General features: G+C 56.1%; 1 protein-coding gene across 2 annotated transcripts in view; it reads right to left on the bottom strand.

Annotated features, from left to right (window-relative positions):
- Nucleotides 1–2,332: 2,332 nt before the first annotated feature.
- Nucleotides 2,333–23,578, bottom strand: part of PXDN (peroxidasin) — a 67,548-nt gene continuing 46,302 nt past the window's right edge. For both annotated transcript variants that reach the window (XM_033437524.2, XM_033437525.2), the window contains 12 exons: nucleotides 22,419–22,577; nucleotides 21,573–21,685; nucleotides 20,730–20,886; nucleotides 18,020–18,128; nucleotides 17,307–17,464; nucleotides 14,763–16,266; nucleotides 11,941–12,075; nucleotides 11,397–11,605; nucleotides 8,587–8,707; nucleotides 8,280–8,412; nucleotides 6,409–6,519; nucleotides 2,333–5,859 (listed from right to left, as the gene is read on the bottom strand). In XM_033437524.2, coding sequence (XP_033293415.1) covers nucleotides 5,740–5,859; nucleotides 6,409–6,519; nucleotides 8,280–8,412; nucleotides 8,587–8,707; nucleotides 11,397–11,605; nucleotides 11,941–12,075; nucleotides 14,763–16,266; nucleotides 17,307–17,464; nucleotides 18,020–18,128; nucleotides 20,730–20,886; nucleotides 21,573–21,685; nucleotides 22,419–22,577 — 3,029 coding nt within the window. In that variant the 3' untranslated portion in view covers nucleotides 2,333–5,739. The remainder of the gene's footprint in view (nucleotides 5,860–6,408; nucleotides 6,520–8,279; nucleotides 8,413–8,586; nucleotides 8,708–11,396; nucleotides 11,606–11,940; nucleotides 12,076–14,762; nucleotides 16,267–17,306; nucleotides 17,465–18,019; nucleotides 18,129–20,729; nucleotides 20,887–21,572; nucleotides 21,686–22,418; nucleotides 22,578–23,578) is intronic.

Raw genomic sequence — 23,578 nt, 5'->3', positions numbered from 1 at the left:
TGGCCTCAGTCAGAAGAAGTGGGTTTGAGCCTTGGGTCCACGATTCCCGACCTCTGTGGGGCCACGGGCAGCAGAGGCGAGACCCAGCCCGGCTGAGATGCTCCGCGGACACACGGCCAAGGCGGCACCAGCATCCCGTCCCCTCTCACTTTACTCACGCTGCATCACGGTCACAAGAAATGGTGACCGTGGCTATTCTCTGAGTTAATTTCTGGTGCCGTAATTTTTAAAGAACACAAACACCAATGTTTTCCAGGGACTTCCTGTGAGAACAGCTGCAAATTAAGTCATCCAGCAGAGGCTTTGTTTGTGTACCCTGATTTGTTTTGCTCAAAGATAAAACAACAGGAGAATTCGTCTGGGTGCCAGGAAGGATGAAGCTAATGGGAAAAGCATGTAACAATGACGTCATGCAGCTCCGAAGTTTAGGGCTTTCAATCGAGGGTTAACAACCATTACAGAGAGATTCGATTTTGATAAAACACATCAAAAATAACATTTTCCATGATACTTAAGATTATGCTCAATGTTGGAAAAGGAAAGAAGGTTATAATGAAAATCAGAAGATTCCTACACCTCTCCTTCCCCAAACCTCCCGCACAGAAAAGCCACACCGGACTCACCATTCTACCCTTGAACAGTCCCTGCAAGCGAAAAGGGACAGTCCCCTCCCTCCCCAGTAACACCAAAGTGTCCATAAAGAAGCTATTTCTGAAAAACGGGGCTTCCTGGCAGAACCGACTAGACCAGCATCAGGCTGATGTTCAGAGTTATAATGGGAAAAAAGCCTGACTTCGAGATCACTCTGTTAGTTAGGGAAACGTTTACGGCAGGCGGTAAGGCTGCCGTGGGAAAGACCACGGAGACGTTCTGGCGGGCTTCCTTCCTCTGGAGACCCCGTCTCTGGAGAAAGAAATTCAGACGCTGAAAGAGCAAATGAGCCTGAGCTATTTTTCACAAATCCCACAAACATTGAAATAGGCACCACTAGAGCCTCTGGAACCTTCCAACTTCAAACATGCTGCTTCCCTGTCAACGCCTCCAGGCTTTGGGTCTGAGAGTATCTGTTACCATTAGCATAAAAGGCAAATCCACAACTAGATTTCAAGCATGAAACCTTAACACTCAATACCTGAGGAAGCAGGAACGTGCTCTGTTCAGGGCCTTTGCCAAAGCAGCCGCTTAAAGAAAACAGGACGGCAGCCCAAAGGGCCGCACAGCGGGAAGGAGCCTTTGCAGAGGAGCCTACGGGACAGGACAGACACAGGCCTGGGATAAGCTGGCTGCAGGGGGCCCCAGGGCTGCCCTCCACTTGCGGGTGGCCCGGTGCAGGTGCCCCACCTCTGGGCCCATTTCCCCTCTTCTGCAATTACAGGACAACCCATTTAGCTGTTCAAGCCGAGACTCCCAACCGTCCATGGTGGGCATTTGGGACATGCAAGGCTCCGGTGGCTTCGGGGACAGAGGACTCCGCACCCCAGTCGCTGACGTGCTCATCCTGCTCCCCCATCTGTCTCCAAGGTTCTAGGGTCTCATGGCTACAGCTGCGGATGGTGATGCGGTGGTGAAACCAGAAGAAACATACTCAGGTGACTCCCTGAAACTGTCAGAAAAGACTCTTTTTAAAAAATGCTTTTGGGTCATTCTCTAAGCACAAGGAAGAATCTTTTTTTTTAAAAACATCTTTGTTGGAGTATAATTGCTTTACAATGGTGTGTTAGTTTCTGCTTTATGACAAAGTGAATCAGCTGTACATACACATATAAGGAAGAACCTTTTGGCAAATCATTTGGCAAACAAAACACAACTATTTATGTCACTGAGCACATAATTTTGCCCACAGGAAACAGGTGTGAGTATTTTAAGAAGGCACAAGGAATGTTTCCATACATTCTCCTCATTTTTCCTTTAAATAAGACTTTAGTTTTTTAAGGGCAGTTTTAGGCTTACAACAAAATTGAGAGGAAGGTACAGAGAGGTCCCATATATCTCCCTGCTCCCCAACTGTTGAAACTGCTTAATTTTAAAATATCTTTCTAATGACTTCAGATTTTTATTATGAAATAAAATACACAAAAAATTACCTAAAAGTAAACCGACAGCTTAATAATTATTGTAAAGAAACTCATGAAAACCACCAAGATCAAGAAATTAGGTTTTACCATAATTATCTCAGAATCCCTCTCTTGATTGTTTTTATATCGATCTCTCTCATTTTCTTTTTTTCTGAAGTTTATTTTTTTATACACCACGTTCTTCTTAGTTATCTATTTTATACATAATAGCGTATACATGTCAATCCCAATCTCCCAGTTCATCCCACCCCCACTACCCTCCCCCGCCCCGCTTTCTACCCTTGGTGTCCGTGTTTGTTCTCTACACGCGTCTCTATTTCTGCCCTGCAAACCGGTTCATCTGTACCATTTTTCTCCTCTCCTCATTTTCTAAAGCAAGACGCAAACGCTTTTGCCAACTTTACATCGTCCCCTTCGTTTCAATTGAAATGGCACAGGGTGCTCGGTGCTGTGTTGACCTAGGGCAACCTCTGACCAGGAAAGCGCCTCATTTAATTTGTCTTTTGTTGACCGAGGGGTGGAGAGCAGGTGAGCTGCAGGTGGGCCAGGTGCGATGAACCGCTGCACCTCGGGCCCCGGCCTCTGGCAGAGGCGGCCTCCAGCCGAGTGGAATGGACTGTGGACCCTGGGTCCCCTGGGGAGGGGGTCGGGGCACCGTGCCTGCTGAGAATCTGGCCGAAGGGGGACTGCTCTCTCCCACCCCCCACCTCAGACTGACAGATGGTCCTTCCATGGGCCAGGGGGCCACCATCCATCCCAGGTGCGGTCAGCACGCCAGGGTGGCCGGCACACAGCACAGGTGCTGGTCTTGGGTCTTGGGGGAGGGAGAGGAAGTCCAGGCAGGCCCGTTTCCGGGTCCACAGCCTGGCCTCCACATCGTCCAGTCTTTCTATCAACCTGCGGCCCACACGCCCTTCTGCAGCCACTCTACCTGGGTACCTGCTTCCCGAGCTCCAGCTCACGGGGATCCTCGAGCACCCAACACTACGTGGAGAAGCTTATTCACGTTACACAGAAACGTACGTAACACGACATCTGTCACTCGAAGGAAAGACAGCTGCTCGAGTCGTTCCGCGCAATCCCTCACCTTCCCGTGACCAGGGCGAGCTCCCCAGGACAGCGTCAGAGGACAGGCTCAGTATTGCCTGCAGTGAGGCAGGATCGTGAAAGTTCAAGTGTCTCATCACAAATTTTGAACTGATTTGGCAAATTCAAAAACTTCAGTACTGAATGTTTCCCTTTCAGTTTTCTTCTTGTGGTAACTCCATGAAGAGCCACGATTTTTCCAGCTCCTGCAAAGACACCCTCACATCCCTCCAGGTCCCTCAGGACGGCATCCTCTCTCCTGCCTGGACCCAGGGCACCAGGGGCTGGAAAGCTGTCACACGGTCACATGTTTCTGGCCACAGAGCCAGAAACCTCGGGGGTGGGGTAGGGGCTGGAGGTTTCTCCTGGGAGCTCGCCCCCAACCTGCCCAAAATTCACAACACGGAGGTCAGCTCTGTCCACAGGACAGCATCCCAGCCACAGGGGAGGACAGCCTCCATTTAACTAATCCCCTTGTTTTTCTTCCTTTTCCACTTTTTTCTATGAATGGTGGTCCATGCAGAGACCCAGGGCTCCCCCGGGGACCCGCCTCTGGGATCGGCTCATGAAAAGAAGAACACCCATTGTCCGTTTGAAAATGTGGCCCATTTATTGGAACTGAAAGGCATCGTTACATAGTGCAAACGGCTCTTTGGTGACGGACTGATTACAATGAACAGAAGAAAGGCACTTGCTCCTGGCAAAGGGTTAGAAAAGTCAGGGAATATGTACACGCAACTCCCCACGGGGCTGGAGGCGTGTCCAGGCCCCTCCCACCACCTCATCAAATGGCCGATTCTGCAGACGTTCCCACTGCAACCGCAACCGCAGAACTTCTCTGTGAATCACAGCCAGCCTCCCGTCGGGCTAGACAACGCCATGCCAGGCTGCCTGTCTAAACCCACCCTCTGCGTGAAACCAGATAAACCTCCCGGGCACCTTCAGACACCAAAACACTCCAGAAGGCGGGATTTTATACCTGAGCAACTTACACAGCCATCAACTTTCAGACAAAGTTATCCGTTTTCTGCTTACAGAGACTGGTTCCAAGATTTGGTTATTTATTCAGTGTGAGTTATTAGTTCAGAAGAGGTCCCGTGCCTGTGAAACACTGGAGTTTTTACTGATCTCTTAGTGATGTGTGAGGACAGACTTCAAGCCGACCGTGTGTAAGCTGCTGTCGAGTCCTCGGGCTGGAATGTTAGCAGGGCAGGCACTGAGGTCTCCTGTGGCCGGGAAGGAGGCCTGTGCTGGGCCGACACCAGGCTTTCAAACTGCCCACTACCTGCTGGATGCTGGCGGGAGCCCTGCCTCCCCTCCCCCACCCCGTGATGAGCTCCACACGGGCCACAGGCTTTGGCCCCTCGGACCGAGACGGCCGGGGTCCTCGAGGGTCTCCTGTGGGAAGGGCAGGTGGGCGCTGTATCCGCGCCCAGCACAGGACCCGGTTCGCTGTGGACACTCAGGTCTGCGGAACTGAGCAGGACGTCCAGGGACATGTTTCTCAGAACACAGACCACTTTGTATTTGGAACAAGACGGGAGGTTTTTGGTCAGTTAAAAAGACGGAGACCATGAGGTATGGAAGTTGCTTTTCACTGAATCCTACGAGAACTTTTGCAGAGTGGAAATGATTTTTCTGATGTATCTAAAACTAAAGCATGGGCGAAATTTCATCAAACATCACACGCTGTGAAAACAGAAATGAGGTATAGGGATTGGTCGTTTTTCTTCAATGCACTCACACAACCTGAAGTTAGAAAGTTCCCAACATTCGAACTCCTCCCGTTGGAAGAAGAATCTAGAGCACTGTGGCCCTCCCGGGGGCTCTGGTGGGACAGAGCACGCGCTGGCCATGGCTAACGCTGGCCGCGCAGGTCAGTAGGTACCGTGGCGTGGAGCGGAGGGTTTTCACATCTGGTCCACACCAGCCAGCGTGCGTGCAAGTTACAGGTGAACGCAGACCTGTTCTAAACGCGGCTGAAAAACCTTCCAATCCCGGGCGAAGGAGTCGGGAGCCGCAGGACGGGCTGCTGCTCCAGGCGGCGGGGTCATCCGCCCTGTGGGTCCAGGTGATGCCCTGGGAGCTGCCGAGGGCCGGGGCTGGGGGGATGTGCTCACTGCCCAGACCAGTCACCCAACACGCTCCGCAGACACTGCTCCGTGTACCAGAGACTGAGTTTCTTTCCAATCCCGTGTCCCTCCTCTGGCGGCTCCACTCTGCAAGCTCCTGGTACCAGAACCAGGCGGGACTAACTTTCAGTTGAGAAGAAACGGTGACATTAGGTGAAATCAAGTTAGGAGCCTCAATGATTTAATCGTGCAATTTAATAGTAGCACCAATTTTTCATTTAGAAAAAATTAAATAAAAACCTGAGAAGTCTAACATGAAGTTAGGACACGTGTCTGCTCCGTGGTCTGTTGGCGAGCACTCCGGCCTGAGCCCCCTGGGCGAGTTCCGACACGGCTCCGTGCCGTGGCCCCGAGACGTCCCGGCCTCGCTGTGCCCTGTCCCCTGCACTGCCCGCTCCGGCCTCGCTCTCCAGGGGACGAGGGGGAAGCTCAGGGCTCAGAGGCACTCAGGGCTTCTTCCCCATGGAGTCTCCCGGGCAGACAGGACAGCAGGCCCCGCCGACCCTCACGGGTGCTGCACAATCGGCCGGCTGGCAAGTCTCCATGAAGCAGGTGACCTGCCCGTCCTGGAGGAGAGACGGCGCCCGAGCCCGTCAGTCCTGGGGACCCGGCCCCTGCATCTCTCCCCACTCCCAGCTCTGACCTCCCACTGGGGACCCCGGGATCACGTCCCTGGGTGTCAACCAGGAGGAAGTCCGGCTAGAGAGGAGCTGGGAGGACAGGGCTCTGCCCAAACCTGACAACCACCAGGGGCACCGGGCGGACCCCTGCTCCTCCAGGGCCAGGGGACGAAGTCCCCTCCCCATGTGCACCGACCCGCCCGCCGTCCTCCCGTCCTGGCTCCCAGCCCCGCCCCAAAACTCCCGCCCAGCCTGGGCAGCGGCCAGGCCCCTCTCCCCTGCGGCCACCACTGCCCCCTCGGTCCACTTGCTCCAGGACCGAGAACAGTGTGGACAGCCCCGCGCTGACCAGGGGCAGTGATGTCCGTGTCGACCTTCAGCAACAGCTCCGGGGGAAGAGCCCTGAGTTCTCAAGGGACGTGGGAGGGGACCCCACAGCTGAGCTCCCTGACGGCCCTGCTGCCTGCCCGGGTCCCCCGCGGCATCCACACTCACGCGGCATTCACAGACGGTGCAGGGATCCCGTTTCCATGTGGTACCGTCCGCGCGCGAGCTGCCGTCTGCATCCACGCACTCGGTGCTGAGCCGAGACTCGAGTTTCTTTATCTGCGGCAAAGCAGAAGCGCTGGTCACCGGGACGCAGCGGGCAGCTTGGGTACCGCGCACCTGCTCCCTCACTTGAAACGATGCCTCACGACGAACGGGGACCGAGGTGAATGTCTAAAGCACTTTCCTGGAACCTCAGATTTACTCGTTAGGCAGCTGGTAGCTGTTTGTCCAAAAGCTCCATGACAACAGCCTGACCTCCGCCGTGTCTGAGGCCAGAAGTGCACGGACTGTAAGTACGGTGAGTAGTCGGTAAAGAAGAGAAGAGAAACCTTAGAAAGAAGCAGAGAGAATGCCGACACAGGACTGGGTGACGAGAGCATTCTGCACCAGCCTCTCAAAGGAGCTCTGGGCTGTGACCGGCTGCTGACCCCGACGCACACCGGCCCCAGCTTGGGGCCACCCTCTTGCTGGGAGGGAGGCGCTGACGGGGTGGCGGGGGCTGGAAACGCTGGGGCCTCTGCACCGTGGAGGGTCCGGCAGCCCCGGCCCATTTCCCTCTGGGATACGTGAGAGGAAAGCAAACTTCCACCTCGTTTATTTAGCCCACCATCGTTCGGGTTTTCCGAGTCTCAACTGACTCATGAACGAGGTGTGGGATGGGCACCGCCGGGCGTGGGGTGGCCAGCCTCTCACCGCCCTGTCCTGCATCCCCGTCTGGTCAGCCTGACCCATGTGTGCAGAGCGACCGGGCCTCTCTGCCGCTCCCTGTGGACTCTCAGGGATCAGGGGTCAGCCGTCTGGCCCTGGACACTCATCTGAGGGTGCAGCCCCACCCTGGGCACGCTGTGCGGTCAGCTCAGGGTCTGCTTGGGTTTTCTGTCTCCAGCTCCAGGCAAAGGGCTTCTTGTCCGGGCCCTGAACCCAGCGGGAGGCCAGCTGGGGCAGGCCAGTCCTCCCCCCGCCCACCCCCCCAACCGTGGCGAGTCTGTTAGCACCTGAGGCTGTCAACTCTGTCCCCAGACCCCTAGGCGGGAGGAGAAGCTACAGGGCAAGCACAGAGCAGATGCAGGGCAGCCGGCGCACTTCTCCCCGGAAGATACAAACGTCTTCCAAGCCCGCGGACTGAGACCCCCAGAAGCAGGACGTGGCCTGCACCACAGATCCCCCACTCGCAGGCCTGTCTCTGGAATGTTCCACAGCATGAGAAGCCCTTCTCACTGGGACCCTCTGCATGCATCCCATTAACCTGAGATCTCACTCTTCACTCCCACTTAGGTGACATCACACTGAGACCCCCGCGCAGACACGGCAGGGGCGGGGTGCGGAGGTCTGAAAACCCTACAGACCCCCAGGGAAGAGCCCCGGAGTATGGATGTGCCGGTGCCCTCCTGGCGCCCAAGGGGACCCCACCTCCATCAAAACCTCCTGATCCCCCCGGGAGCAGAGGCTTAACAGTCATCCCTGAAGAGGAGGCTTTGGGCAGGACTTGAGGTTTGAATTCTGCGTGGCCCTGACCCGGAGCCCCTCACAGCCAGTGTTCGGAGGGAACCCGTGCCCCTCACCCAACGTGCCAGTGGGCAGCCCACGGCCGAGGGTCCCCGGTCCCAGGAGGTCCAAGGGCAGCTCAATGCGGCCCAGCTGGAGCCAAGCCAGAAAGAAGGGCAGAGACAAAAGTGACCTCCCTGGAGGCTCCCGGGCCGAGGACCAGGGGTATGTGGGCAGCACCTTCCCTTCACCGTCACGGGAGAAACGCACACTGGGCCCAAGGGTGGAGAGGGGCCGGGCAGGCCGGGGAGGTGAGGATGGGGGCGCCCAACCTGCTTCCTGAGGTCCCTGATGGTCTTCTGCATCTCCAGGACAAACTCCCGGAAGTCGCTGGTCCCTGCTACTGGTGGGCGCTCAAAGGCGGTGGCCGAGGCGTTACTGGGCCTCGTCCCGGGCATCCCGGCGCTGCTTGGGAGAAGCAAGGGAGACTCAGGACACAGCCAAGGGTGTGCGGCTCCCAGGCCCGAGGGCGGGGCGCGTGGAGTGGCTGCATGGGTGCCCTTGAGGCACACCCCCCCCACACCCAAGGGCCAGCTGGCAGGGTGCACGGTCCCAGGTCCCGGCGGGGCTCGGCCGTACCTTGGCATCTTCCCAGGCCCCGCATCCGTGGCTGGCTCGTCCTCCCGGTAGCTGAATTCAAGGGACCGCCTGCCTCGGAAGTGGTAGGAAAACGCGTTGAACTGTCCCCGGGTTCTGCAGTCTGCGGGCAAAGCGCAGACACGTTAGGGTCTCGAGTCCCACGAAGGGGACGTTAAGAACAGCTCGGCAAGTACCACTGTCCTTCCCACAGGACACGCGGGGCGCTGAGGTCGGCAGCGCTGGAGGCACTGTCCCCACTCCCCTTCCCCTCCCCGCCCCAGGTGAGCGGCCTGGAGCCCCCCGACCCCCAGTGCTGCCCCCCGACGACACCCTCCTCCGGGTGGGGCATGCGCCTGCTGTGCTGCCCACACGGGAGTCGTTGGCACTGTTTCAGTAACTTCTACAGTGATCTCAGAAGTGTGTGCATGTGTGTGTCCTCCTCTCCATGACTCATCAGTCCTCACAGAGAAGCTGAAATTCCTAACTGGTCAAGAGAAAAAGACACGCATCCTCCCAAGGGCAGTTTCTTAGGTTTCTCACGTGTGCAGGTTTCGTACTTGGATTAAACAAATACACAATTAAGAGATGAAGCTTAAGAAAGTTTGGGTTAAGTGAGTCTTTTTTTTGTGGTACGCGGGCCTCTCACTGCTGTGGCCTCTCCCGTTGTGTAGCACAGGCTCCGGACGCGCAGGCTCAGCGGCCATGGCTCACGGGCCCAGCCGCCCTGCGGCATGTGGGATCCTCCCGGACCGGGGCACAAACCTGTGTCCCCTGCATCGGCAGGCGGACTCTCAACCACTGCGCCACCAGGGAAGCCCGTAAGTGAGTCTTTTATAAACACTGAGGTGTCGATAACAGCTACTGACATTTGGTTCTGTCAAACCATAACTCTTTTTTTTCTGCCACTTTTTAGATATGGCTTCTGGACTAAAATAAAAACAGATAAAGCTTATAGAGCATTCTTTAAGTTTTGTCAGCTGAGGGCTATGCCTGCTATTTCTAAGAGGAAAAGAATCCAGAAGAAAGGATGCTGGAAACTGTGTCAAGTGCCTAAGCCTCTGACTGTCCAGCGGAAGCAAGAAAAGGCTCTGGAATGAGGCACAGACGACGGAGCCTGGATCCAAGACTCAGGCTCTCAGAGGACTTCGGGTTTCTGCAGCAAAAACCAGAAAACCTGTCTCTGTTCCTTTCTAAGCAGCTACAGGGAATCTATCTGGTAAAGTTATCAGAAAATGAAGATTCTGTATCTGAAAAGAAAGACTGGCTTTTTCCAATGATTTTCAAAGAGAACAACCGTCTGCAAACACAAGAATCAAATTCTCTGCCATGTGTGTGGAAAACTGATGTGACCTTAATAGAGTCAGAATATTATAATAATTATAATATATATATTATATATATTATATAATATATATAATATAATATAAATATAATAAAATAAAATATAAAAATAAATATAATACATATAATATATATAATATAATATATATAATATTATAATAATTATAATAAAGTCAGAATATTTTTTTAAAAAGCGAAAAAAAAAACCAAGTTCCCAACAGCTATAAAAATGAGAAATTAATGCTTTGGAAACTTGGGCATGTAGCGAGCAAAATTTTAATATTTATGTGAATTCTCCTACAACGTTGCAAATCGTATTCATTATATATATATTTAACGTATCGTGTATCCCATGTATTAGTTACGTACATCATACACATGCAGAGAGAGAAGCCACAGACACAGAATCACAGCAGACACACCCACTCACACAGAACGTGCATCGACCCAGATTTCAACACTTACTAATGAAAATATCAGCTCATTAAAATTAACTACTAGCGAGAACAACCTGGCCAGGGCTATTCCTGCGGAAATAACGAGGTGCGAAAGAAAACCGGTTTCTGCACCTGGTGTCCATGGCCAGCCGAAGGTGGAGGGCCGGGGGCCGGGGCTCTGGGCACTCCTTGCCCACCTCACCCGCAGGGGCTGTGTGGCCCGTAGTGCTGCCCCAGGCTCGGGGCCCCATTTCCTCACCACAAGAGCGGGGCTACCCAGAATGGGTCCTCAGTGTTCCCCCCATTGCAATGTTCCCTGGGTCTCTGATCACAGTTGGAATGAAACCAAAATTATGTTCAAATGAGAACGTGCGGTCGAGGTTAGCTACGACCCGGCTCGGGAATGCTGCGTAGGAGCCGCCTGGACGGCGCATCCAGAAACAGCCGCGGCGGCGGGACAGGCACCGCCGCCTTCGCGGGCTCCCAGGTGCCTGGGGGAGGCCGCCGCGCAGCTGCCTGTCACACCCTCCACTTCCTCAGGAGGTGATTTATGGCATGTTTCTCTGCTTACACAAGCTCTTCTGGACACTGAGAACACACAGCACGCAGTTTTAAAATTAAATTTGATGTCTGGCAAGCTTTGCGATCTGTTTCTTGTTCATATTTTATCTGCGGGGACAGACAGGCAGGCTATGAAATGCAGACGTGTGATAGGTTTTAAAGAAAAGCTGGGAGCTAAGCTCATTAAAGTTTTGCTGTCTGTTTCTTTTACTTAGTAGTTCTCATTACTAACTCCTATCTCTTGGCATTACAAATTCTTCAAAACCATGACTTTAATTATCCTCGGGTTCCACAGTACTGCTCAGTATGGACACTCCAGAATTTATAGTGACCCCTAGAGCCGCCTGCTTCGTTTGTGTTCTCACTGCTGTGCCGATTCCAGCCCGTGCGTTAGCGGGCATTAAGCTTCCACCCAAACTGTCGGTGAAGGAGGACGGACCCCGGTGAGCGGCAGGGCCCCGGGACGCCCACCTTCACAGCAGTCTTGCCACACGCGGAGGTCCAGCCGGGGGATCTCATCACAGCTGCTGTACCCGTGGGGGAACTCGGCCACTCGGAACACGTCCCTCTGCACACGCGTGATGTTGTCTGAATTGTCGCACACGATCCGGGCCAGCGACGTCTGCTTGATCTGCGTGAGCTGGGCGGGGGTGAAGACCCCGGGGTTCTCATACCACAACCTGCGTTCCCCAGAACGAGAGCAAAGCTCAGGGAAAACACGACACGGAAAAGCCCAGGGGGCTGGTTAAAATATTCCTCATGCTCAGTTTCGCCAGTGATGAGACGTAAGTGGTTCAATTAGGTTATCACTTAAAAATGGACTCAAAAAAAAAAAAAAAAAAAAAAAGGACTCAAACATTACTGCGAGCCACTCAAAAAACAAAGACCAAGAAACCTGCACTAACATCAGCAGGGGCAGCTCCTCTGATGGACCAGCACAGGCCACTGTCCAGAAACACTGCCCGGCACACGGCCACCTACAGAATTACCTGGCGGCAGGTGCATCTGCATTTACCTGTCCCCGTCCCGTAAGCGCTTGAACTGCGTGCTCAGCAGACACATCAAGGTAGGCCCCAGGCGGCTGCCGGGGACCAGGTCCTCCACCATGAGGGCGGGAAACAGGTCGATGTTGAGCGGGGAGCCGTACAACCTATGAGACCAAGCAGAGCCTTAAATTCACTGAGCAAAGCCGCACCTGGTGAAGAGCACAGCAACTAGCGGAAAATAAAACCCTCGTGGCTTCTTTATCATTATTTGACGTTATTCAGGTCTTCACTTAGTAAAATCCACTTATTTCTTTAAAGCATCTATCCATTATGTTTTAAAGATGTGTTCCTATTTCCCGTTTATATACACATGATAAAATACACACACGGATACATTTATTATACAAAGCTTAGAGAAGCCAAGGAAACACAAGGAAGGAAATTAAAACCACACCTTTCCTGACTATTTAGAGACAACTTGACATTTACTGGAAACCTTCCAGTGTTTTTGTCATTGATACATACGAAGGATAAGCTACATACACAGCTAAAGACACGTTTTCAAAACAATACTGGGACCCTGCCGTACACTGAAAACACACTTGCTGTGAAGAAACTACTTACTAAGTGGGAATCGCACAAAAGACTAAGACAGCAAGGTCTGAATGTCCAAGAACAAACTTTTTCATCAAATTCTTCCAATTCCTTAGAAATAAATGCTTCCAAGCAAAGAGCTGACAACTTCTCTAACATTGTTCTTATCTGATCTCTCCCGACACCCTGGGCAGACGCTAATGGCTTCGTTTCAGCTGCCACCCAAAGCTCCACTGGGCCTTTTAAGTGCATCCTGTAACCGAGACGCCTTTTCCACCTGCTTGGACTAGGGGTGCGGACTGCGGACAGGGCCGGGCCGGGCCGTCCTCAGCGCTCCCCCTCTCAGGAGCAGGGTGAGCGCGAAGCTGCCGGAAAGGCATTCAGTCCGAGGACACGCCATCCTCGCTCTCCCCAAGTTCAAGGACGTTCACACTGAACTTTATCCAAGTTCGAGGACGTTCACACTGAACTTTAGTTCAGATGGAAACACAGTCAGAAAGAGCCTTGCAAGTTTGGTTCTCCGCCTGCAGGGGCTTTTCCCAAAGGAGACACCCCGTTCCTGGGCAGGGCCCCCTTCCGTCTGCCCCCCACCCCTCGGTGATTGGCCACACAGGTGGGCCCCGCAGACCCCAGACCGAAGCAGGGCACCCTCCTGCTCACAGCCCTCCAGCACAGGCCACACTTCCCCCTCGCTGTGCACCCAGAAATGGACAGATCTGATCGGATGCCACTAACACAGGTGCAAGCACACGCCCCCTTAGGCCCCGTCTAAAAGCCTCTCTTCCCTGACAGTGTCACTGTCCCACAGCTGGGACACACTGTCCCGTGTTGTCACTCTGCCCGGGCACCTGTCTCATCCCCACTCGGTGAGTCAGGCCTGACGCAGAAGCGGGTAAGCGCGTGACTCTCCTGGGGGTGGATCACACTGACTGCCTCCCCAGGGTCCCTGGAACTCGAGGTCCAGGGCCCCCAGCCCCCAGCAGCGCTGAGCTGGAGAGCAGACGGCTTTGACAGACGCTGGGCAAAGGAAAGAAACACCGGGAAAGTGATCTCGTCAGTCTGGACAAGAACAACGGAGGATATTCAAGCATAAAGAATACAGACAGTCCACACACCCTAGCTGAGCAGCCCGTGCCACAAAGGTCTCTGTACCGGGGGAGCATGCGTTTATGTACCGGGCAACCTGACACTTATGTAAACGAACACCGGAACATCTTCAACTGTAGAGCGTGACGCTCACTTATTCACAACCTGCGATAAACTACGAGTAAAAGGCATTTTCTCCGGAAGGCGCAGGCCAGGCCCTAAGGAGGACACGCCTGAACTGCAGTGTTAAGCGTGCGACCGAAGCGTCAGAGATTTACCTCCTAGTGAGCAGGAGCGTCCAGAAAATGACCCACGTGGGCCTTTACAGAAAAGCATTTTTCCTTTTTAAAGCCGTTCTTCCAAATGGGAAAACATACTGTAAGTACACAGTGACCAGCGGGCTACAGGGGACCCTTGTGGGAACACTCTAGTGTGTGGTTATTTCCATTAAAGACCCCCCCAGAGAGACTGGAACAATTAACGAGAAAAACAGGACTTAAGGAGCCAGGGCAGACTGGACACGAGAGGGGCGGGGGCGGGGGAGTTGTGAGGACCCTGTCTAAGCAGCGATCTGGACGCAGAGATCCCGGGGAGGAGGCAGCCGCTACAGGCAGGAAGCCCCGTCCCGCCAGACCCCGGCCCCTCGTGGCCGGACAGGGCCGGCCCCGGCCTCTGCGGGCCCACGGAGGAGGGGCTGCCCGGGGGTCTCCAGGGGCCCTGCCCCGCGCGCTGGGCGTCCTCCACTTCCGTGCCCCCGGCCCAGTGAGCCCTCTCCCAGGAGGGGGGAGGCGGCTGCCTGTGACGGACGGGGGTACAGGGGACGGGCGACGGGCCCGGGTCTGGGGGACAGAGGGTTTAGGGAGAGGACTCCGGACAAAGCCTCATAGCTGGGGGCCCACCCGTCCTGCGGCGCCAAGGGCTGGCGCTCCGGCTCCCAAGGCTGCAGCAGGGTCTCTTCCCCGAAGCGCCCGCGGGCCAGTCTCGTCCGGCCCGACGATCTCATCCCTCCACACCCCTCCCATCAGGCCCGCCGGACAGGGCCCCTCATCTCTGAAGTCAAGCCTCAACCTGCCCCCTCCCCGTCTCCACGTGCCCCCCACGCCCGAGGCTGCACAGACAGAGACTCAAATCCAGGGGCCACGACCCCCTTGGGCTGTCCCCCCACACCCACCGTTGCAGCTTCTCCCGGATCTCGGAGCTCCTGATCTCGTTCTTCAGGTCCTCGAAGGTGTGGGCGGCCGACAGGTTGCAGTAGACGCGGTAGTCGTGGTAGGGCGGGATGCCGTGGTCGCGGCCGCGCTGGATGTTGATGGCGGCCAGGTCCAGCGCTACCGTGTGCGCCATGGAGAAGAGGCGCTCGGTGAGCTCCGTGTTGAGCAGCTGGGACGGCACGCGCATCTTGCCCGGCACGCCGAACAGGCCACGGAGCAGCGGGTCGATGCCACCCTCGTTCACGATGCGGAACGGGGAGAAGAAGGCCTTGTGCAGCGGCACATGGCCGTGCGCCACGGGCTGGAAGTTCTCGTCCAGCCGCTGTAGCAGCGGGTTGACCAGCGTGTGCCCGAACCGGAAGGCGGCCGTGGCGAAGGCGTTGGAGATGCCGGCGTTGGCGCCCGGATCGTAACCACGGTACTCGCCCAGCATCTTCATGCCCACCTCGCCCAGCACCTTGGGCAGCCAGTGCCGGTAGGTGATGTGCTGCACCTGCGCCCCTACCACCTTGCGGGCCTCGTGGTAGACAGTGTCACCGTCCCAGTGCGGGTTCAGCGCCAGCAGCTCGGCGGCCACGCGGTTGTGCTCGCGGAACCACAGCGTGTGCATGCTGGTCAGGCCGAGCTGCTCGTTGGCGCGGTGGTCGCCAGCCAGGAAGCAGGGGATGGGGCTCTCGTTCTCGTCGCGCATGCACTCGGTGGGCGGCCCGGCCGCAAAGGGCAGCAGCGGCTTGCCCGAGCGCTGCACGATGCCCTGGCGCAGCAGGCCCCGCTGGCTGGCCAGGTCGCGGATGGCGCGGGCCTCGTGCTCGGAGCTGCCGTAGACGTTGGAGGCGTCGATGTACGAGGTGAGCTGGTTGATCTGCTCGCGGGGGTACACGGAGTTCATGAGCAGCGACGTCATGCCGCTGCCGCACACCGGGCTGGAGCGCACGAAGAACATGCAGCGCGCCCCGCTGCGCGCTCGCGGGTCATCGGGGGGGATGGCCACCGAGAAGCAGGGCGGGTCGCTGCTACACGTGGAGCTGCAGTGCTGCCCGTCAGAGAAGCGGGCCTGGCTCAGGGCCACCACCGTGGAGTCCAGGTCGTGGTCCAGGAACTGGCCCCACTGCATGAGCATGTGGGTGAACTGCTCGTCCGGGGTGATGGCCTCGGTGCCGATGAGGGCCGTGGACACCAGGCGGGGCATGGGCAGCGGGTGCCCGTGGTAGTGCCGGCCCGGGTCGATACCACGGGGCGTGTTGAAGCCATTCTCGTACACGGCCTTGAGCAGGCGCTCGAAGGCGGTCAGCGAGGCGCCCCACATCGGGTGCTGCAGGTTGTTGCAGGTGCCGTCATGCGTCCGGTACTTCTGGTGGAAGCACATGTCTGAGCAGTTGTTGACACGCCTGTGGGCCGTGCAGCCCGACAGGTTGGCGATCAGGCTCAGGTACTGCGGGGACACGAGGTCGTTGTAGTGGTAACCTGGACAGAAGGTGGAGACACATCTCAGCAGCCCGGGCACCAGGCGGGCACGAGCGCTGGCCCGGGGCCCCTGCCAGCTGGGCCTACCGGACCGAACAGCAGTGCCGGGACCCGGGAGAGAACAAGCAGGGAGGTGAGGAAGCTCCCGCAGGGAAGTCTGGGAAGGACCTGGCGCACCAGCTCCCGCTCCAAGCTCTCCCAGACCGGCGCCTGGGGCTCCACACGCAGGGCCCACGCTCCCCACACGGCCGCGGGGTGGTCACCACGCATCTCGCGTCTCCCTTCGGGACTGACGCCCGTGTACGTTTAAAGAAGACAGGTGGCAGCTCCCCTCTGCAGAGGACAGCATCCTAAGTACCCACATAGAGAAGCAGTAAAGAGATGGAGGTGACAGTTCCCAGGCTGGGGGAGCAGCAGTCAGACACACAGGCGCTGGAGGCCTGCACGAGAGAGGAGCTTTGCAGGGATAGGACACTGGGCTGCCGTCGCCATCTGGCGTCGGGCTCAGACCCGACAGCCTGGCATCTCCTGCCTCCCCAGAGAGAAGGGCGAGGCTGGCACGCCTGCTCTGTCACAGCCGCCCCGAGAAGTCCCGAACGGCTGAAGGGTCAGCAAGGAAAACGCTTCCTCCTAAACACTGCCTGGGCGCTAATCCCCCTCCGGCCCTGCAGAGGCTTGGGCGGGGCCCTGCAGCGGGCAGAGGAGCGGGTGGCTTCACCCTCGCCGTCTGTGCAGCACCTGCTGGGGCTCCATCAGCGTCCTCTCTAACAGCCCCAACCTGGACCCACAACCTCCAAGGGGCTCTCCTCGGTCCAGAGGCCCCGATGGTCAGAGCCCGGGGGCCAGGGCAGCACGACCACCCGTGCTGAGCACATGTCAGGTCACTGCTGGGTCTCCCATCAGACCTGGGGAGCCACAGGACTGTCCCAGCTCAAGGCAACCCGCACGTGACCGCGATCATCACAGACCCCGGGCCCGACAGGCTGGACGTCGTCATGGGGAAGGGATCTGCGGGGTGTGGACCCCGCCCGGGTACTGACTCGTTCCGTTCAGGTCCACCATCAGGCCGTGCTGCACGTGCTCCTGAATCAGCTGCAGCGCCCGCTCGAATATCTCCCCGGCCCGGGCCTGCTCCACAGTGTAGGGGTCCCGTGGGTACCGGAACAAGGCCAGCAGGTCGTTCGGGGAGCGGGGCCGGCTAGCGGGTGTTCGGGAAGAAAAGGGAAGAATGGAACAGATGACTGAGAACAAAGGTCACTCGCGCCCAAAGGAGAATTATCGCTCTTAAATATTTCTGTGGCTACGTTTCTACAGACACAAGGTATCGTACCTTACTCATCCCAAGCGGAAGGCAACAAAACGAACAAAACCAAAAGACACTAAAAACAAATAATTAATTACGTCAGTAGAAAAAAACACCAATATACTATTTCAGCTCAAATGCAGAAAAAACACGCTAGAATTGCCAAGATGAACAAATGCACGAAGGGCTTAGGAAATGCTTTGTTCTTGCCAAGTCACTGAGTAACAAGCCAAAATAATGAGTCAAAAAATGGTTTAAATGTTCTATTTGTGAATCATAGTTCAGTTTCTACTTGGAAAGGAGCATCTTTCTGTTATCTTAACCCCCAGCAAAGTTAACACCAACACTGTTTATTGATTTTCAAATTAAAACCGTGTTTTGTTCCCATCAAACCGGTGAAAACTGCGTAGGAGAATCACCCCCTGAAGCCCCGCCCGCCTCTGCAAATACCTGTCAAACAAGTGCGTCCGTGTGGAGTTTATGGCTCTGTCCACCGTCGCGATTGCTTCAACAATGGATGAGGCTACAAATGGGTCCCCGTTCCTACTGACATCGGGAACTAGGAAATGCAAGGTCGCAAGTCACCGGAAAGCGTGCACACAAGTGAGTCAGAGAATAATGTCTAGACTCTATGTCACTTAGACTGAGGCATACTTTTCTCCAATGTTATTTCTACTTTTCACACCAAACCTTAAGTTATGTCATCACAAATTCTATGAGAAGCTGTTTTCAAACTGCATGGAAGTTGCAGACGCTTAATTTTTTAAATCATGGGATACCCCATAAAAGGACAAGATAGTTGTAACTTAAAACACTGAAGTTCTTCTACCAAAGCATCGCCCAACAGGGGAGGCGCTGACTCAGGCCCACCCGCCAGAGCAGCTGCCCTGCTGGGCGGAGAGTGTGGTGCTTCAATTTCCGGTGGATTCTGTGCTCCTCCCATCAAAGGTCAACCTGCCTGGGTGCTGGATCTCTGCCCGCCCACCCTCCCGAGCCTCTGCTCTCCCTTCACCCTATGCCCCAAAGGAAGGATCAGACATTCTTACACCCAGCATGTGCGCATGTGGGCACGCACGCACACACACACGACCACATGTGCACACGCATACGCGACCATATATGCACACACATAACCATACATGCGTGCACGTATGTTCACGCGCACTCAGGCACACTCAGATACACCTGGCACCTACGAAGCTACGGCTCCCTTTCTACTTTCCTCTTTTCATTCCTTTTTCTCTTAATATTGACACTTTTCTAGCGTTTAGAGTTTGCTAAATAAAATAACCTTGTTCCAACCAATCTTTTATCTTTAAAAATGTCTCATGCCAGGTCACCAACAGCATGCATTTTATTAAACGGTATCCTTTACCTTCAAAATACTCGACCTTCTAGAAAACCTGACACGGCTGATAATGTCCTTATTGAAATGTTGCCTTCACTTGGTTCTGGGATACACACCCCTCCCTCCTGGAATACATCCCCCTCCAGACTGGGACATATGCCCTCCTGACGCTGATCTCAAACAGAGCCCCAATTTACTAATTTTTAGAAGCTAGTATTTTTATGTCATGTGTTAGACAAATGGACAGAACAATCTTACATAATTGTATTACCCTAATATTTCATTACTACCAATGATTTAAACTGACTTTGTTTTTCTTCAAGCAATGATCACAGAAAAATCATCCAAAAACACTTATTTATATGCCTTAGAAAAAGGGGAACAGAAATTCACTAAAATGTTCAGGGTGGTTATTTTTGGGGAGTGGGATTATGGGTGGAGATTATTTTTAAACTTCACGTGTAACTAATTCATGTTAAAGTAACATTATTTTTCAAGTATAAAAATAAACATTAATTGAGAAAAACACTGTTTCTAAGTCAGGAGATTCACCGATTTAATTTATAATCACTTCACGCTCTAATATAATGGGAAAATAAGGTCATTTAACATTTCCCCCCCTCAAAAATAAAGGTTTCCAGTTTCGCCTTTACTGCTGTCTGCAGGTGCCCACAGGCTCCAGGCACCGTGCAGGGAGTGTGGAGTATGGGGTGTGAGGTGTCGGCATATAAATTAACCACACCCAGGCAGGTCTGAGGCTCACCAGTCCTCGGGGAAGGCAGATTAGGTGATTAAAGTGGAAAAGGCAAAAACACACATGCAGGTGGAGGATGTTTCCTGTGGGAGGAACTGGGGGATCGTCCAGGAGGGGCCTGGGTGTGGAGGCTCTGTTACCCGAGAACTCAGGCTTTCTGTGCCGGGGGGCGGCAGGTGAAAGCGGGGCACAGAGAGAGCTGGAGACAAAGTGCAGGTTTGGGTCGAACTGTAAGACTTTATGCAGGGACTTCCCTGGTGGAGCGGTGGTTAAAAGACTCCACACTCCCAATGCAGGGGGCCCGGGTTCAATCCCTTGTCAGGGAACTAGATCCCACACGCACGCTGCAACTGAGAGTTCGCGTGCCGCAACTAAGGAGCGCACGAGCTGCAACTAAGACCCAGCGCAACCAAATAAATAAATAAAATCTTTTTTAAAAAAGACTTTATGCAAAGCTACAGGCTGTGCATTTTACCCTGTTGGCCCAGAACACATGGAGTGTTGGAAAGGTGGAGGTGACACCTGGATGGACCAGGTGGTGGGGCTGGAGGGGATGCCCTGGGTGAGCTCTGCAGGCCGGCACAGAGCCGGGGTCCACCTGGCTCTAGGGCCACCAACCAGTCCAGGGAAGGGAACGGTCCTTGATTATCTGGGGGTTTAAAATGAAGACTTAATACACACCAGGACCGCACAAGGCCACACACACCCAGAACAGAGAGGAAACAGAGTGAAGGGGCCGGGATTCTCTCACAGCAGTGACTACGTCTGTGCTTTGCCACATGGTGACTGTAAATGACATGCTGTAGAATTTGGGGGGGTTTGGGCGACCACTAAACCAACCAGGAAACCCAGAGCGAGGCAAGACCTCCAAGGGCACGACCACATCGGCCTGCAGCGCCTACAGCAGCAGGAGGAAGGACGGCTGTGCCTCTCTGGACCCCGCCCACCTCCCTGCAAGGTTGGGCTGTGCTGTCTTCAGATAACGCCCAAACCCCCAAGCTCCCTGCTCTCCTCGGTCGCCTCCGACCGCGCGGGGAGCGTCGCTGCTGCGGGCTCACCGTGCACGCTGAGCACCGTGCTGACCGCCGCCTGCCCGATCGTGTTCCGGGCCGAGCACTCGTAGCGGCCGGCGTCCGCAGGCCCCACGTCGTGGATGGTCAGGAAGCCCTCGGGGCTAATGTGAAACTTCCCGCTTTCTGTCACCTGGACCCCATCCTGCAGCAAGATAAATGGAAGAAACGGTGGGGTCAGACTGCGGAGCAGAGGCATCCACCCTGGAGAGGAGCACCACCTGCCAGGACCTCGCTCATGGGTCCATCACGGTGGCCGTGCTGAGACCCGCCGACGCTGGCAGGAGCTCGCCCGACGCCAATTCAAGGGCATGAACTTCTCCCACCTGCTCGCAAAGGACCCAGAAAAACTTAAGACCTCACTCTGGGACGTCCCTGGACCTCTGGGGTGCACGTGCCGGGGCCATAGACGGCAACCTTCCTGGGACGTGTACGGGGGTGGGTGGTGCGGGAGAAGCCAGGATGCCTGAGCCACACCCAGCGAGGCCGAGGCTGCAGGGCCCTGCGACCCCGCACTTCCCTCCCGGGGCGCCACTGTCCCTCCAGGGACAAGTTCCAGATTAAAACGCTTGCTTGCAATGAAACACTGATATTCATTTCTTTACTGGGCTTAATAAGAACACCACAGAGAAATGAAACAACGGGAAACTTCTCTAGTGATTACGGGACCAAGGATCCAACAAAAGGGTTTTCTTTGCTTTTGTCACCAAAAAGGACTCGTAAAGGAGCACGTCCAAAGTCTGTCTCGTTTTGTTTACACCACGGCTGCCTTCCAGCTACGGGGGGTCTGGAGAAGCCGCGGGCAGGGGAGCCACACGCCGCAGCCCTTACCTTGTTCCAGGTGATGGCGGGCTCAGGCTCCCCCTGAGAGCTGCACGGCAGCTGCACGCTGCTGCCCACCTCCACCGTCGTGTCACTGGGGATGCTGGTGAACACCGGGGTGACTGCAAGGCAAGGGGCACGGGCTGACACACGTGGAGAACCCGGGAGACTCCTGATTTGTTCCAAAAGCTTCCGGCGAGCAGAGGCCCCGCCTTCGGTCCGGGCAGGCCCAGGGCACGGAGCGCTCCCGCTGCAGCTGCCGGAGCCAAGGAGCCGGACAGGACCGAGGGACGGTCCAGGGCTGCCAGCTTCCACCTGCGCGGCAGCATCTGGTCTGTCCCCACGGCTCCGGTCTGCTTGGGGCGGCCTGGGGCTGCCAAGTCCAAGCCCCCCCCACCCCTCAAGAGCTGGTGACGGGAGGAAGCAGGGGACCGGCTGATGACCTCACCCACGGGCCGCCCACTGTCCTGCCTGCTCAGCACCGGAGCAGACCCAGGCCCCGACCCCCAGGGACCCTCTGCAGGCAGCCCCACTCCGCGCCCACCCCGCAGGCCATCACCCCTCCTGCTTTCCTCTCCCGGCTCTCAACAGGGACCCGGGGCCAGCAGGAGGTAGAACCTCGCGTCCAGGAGGACATGGGGGCCTGTTCCCGGGTCAGCCGGTGCTGCTGGGTCCGGGGCCACCTTGCTCACCCCCAGGGAAGGCAGGGATGACGCAGTGACATAACGTGACCCGTGTCCCACATGCGGCACTGTCCTCACTGCCGACACGGGAGCGACAGGCTACGACGATGGCCTCGGGATGCGCGTCTGGGGGACGGTCCGTCGCAGGGAGGGGTGCGGGACCACTGCCTACCTCGGGCCTGGACTGTCAGGTGCGCGGTGACACTCTGGGAGCCGATGATGTTGACGGCTTGGCACTCGTACTGGCCCTGGTCGTGCAGGGCGACGCCCGAGATCCGAAGGGTCCCTGACGACAGGACCAGGTGCCGTCTGTCCACCGACAGCTGGCTCCCTGCAAGGTGGGGATGCACTCTCAGTGACAGGGATACACGGACACAAGCCTGGCCTTAGAGGTGGGAGACGGGAGCCTCAAGGTCAGGCAGAACCCTCGCTGAGGGACAAAGGGGTCACAGAGCTCGTCTTCCCCAGATCTGGCCTGGAGTCACCGTCCCGGCCTTTGTCACACACCTGTGCGTGTGCGACAGTTCAGGGACAAACAGCACACAAACCCGGCCCCCCTGAGACTCTCCAGAGAAGGAGCAAGAGGCAGGGACCAGGGGGTTGAGGGCTAAGTAAGCAAGAGCCGGGGTGGTGTGCAGACTCGGAGACAGGGGGAGGCCGGTCCCAGGCTGGGCACAGAGGGATGGGGGTGGAAAGGGGACGAGGGATGGGAAGGCGTCGCGGGCTGGGAAGGGGATGGGCTGGTGCTGCTTGAAGACAAGCAGCTCCCCAAGCAGGAATGAGCCTCTCCTCCCAAAAACATGGAGCTCTCCTCTCGTCCAGGTTGCTCCCAGGATCCCTGGCAATGGCCCCTCAGGGGCGGAAGGGATGGTAGTGCCCTGTGGTCCAGTGCTAGTCACCCCCTCGATTCCAGAGCAGACCCTGATGGTCCACCAACGTGGGCACCTGCCTCTCCGCAGCCTTCCCGGCCAGGCTGCTGTCACGCCCCTGGGGTGACGGGCTGGGCCTTCCCCACATTGTGCGCCCAGCAGCTTCCCAGCTAGAGAAATCGGCTGGGGTCCCACCCAAGGAATTAACGTGGTCAAGTCACAACACCTCTTGGGGAGCAGCAAGAGAACTCTGGGAATTCAAGTGAGAAAGTCATATATACGGTACATGTATTCTACCACCAGTTTCTAGAAGGTTCTATCTGCACATTAGTAACTCTGCTCCAGAGGCTAATTCAGTGCACACTGAAGGCGGGACCCAGACTACTCGGGAGGAGATGGGCCTGACATCCAGGCCCTCGGTGCGGACAGGTCTCCTGTCCTGTGTGTGAGGGGGTGGCCTGTG

This window comes from Orcinus orca, chromosome 13 (assembly GCF_937001465.1).
Source record: "Orcinus orca chromosome 13, mOrcOrc1.1, whole genome shotgun sequence".
Lineage (NCBI taxonomy): Eukaryota > Metazoa > Chordata > Mammalia > Artiodactyla > Delphinidae > Orcinus > Orcinus orca.
This window is presented reverse-complemented; position numbering and strand designations above follow the sequence as displayed.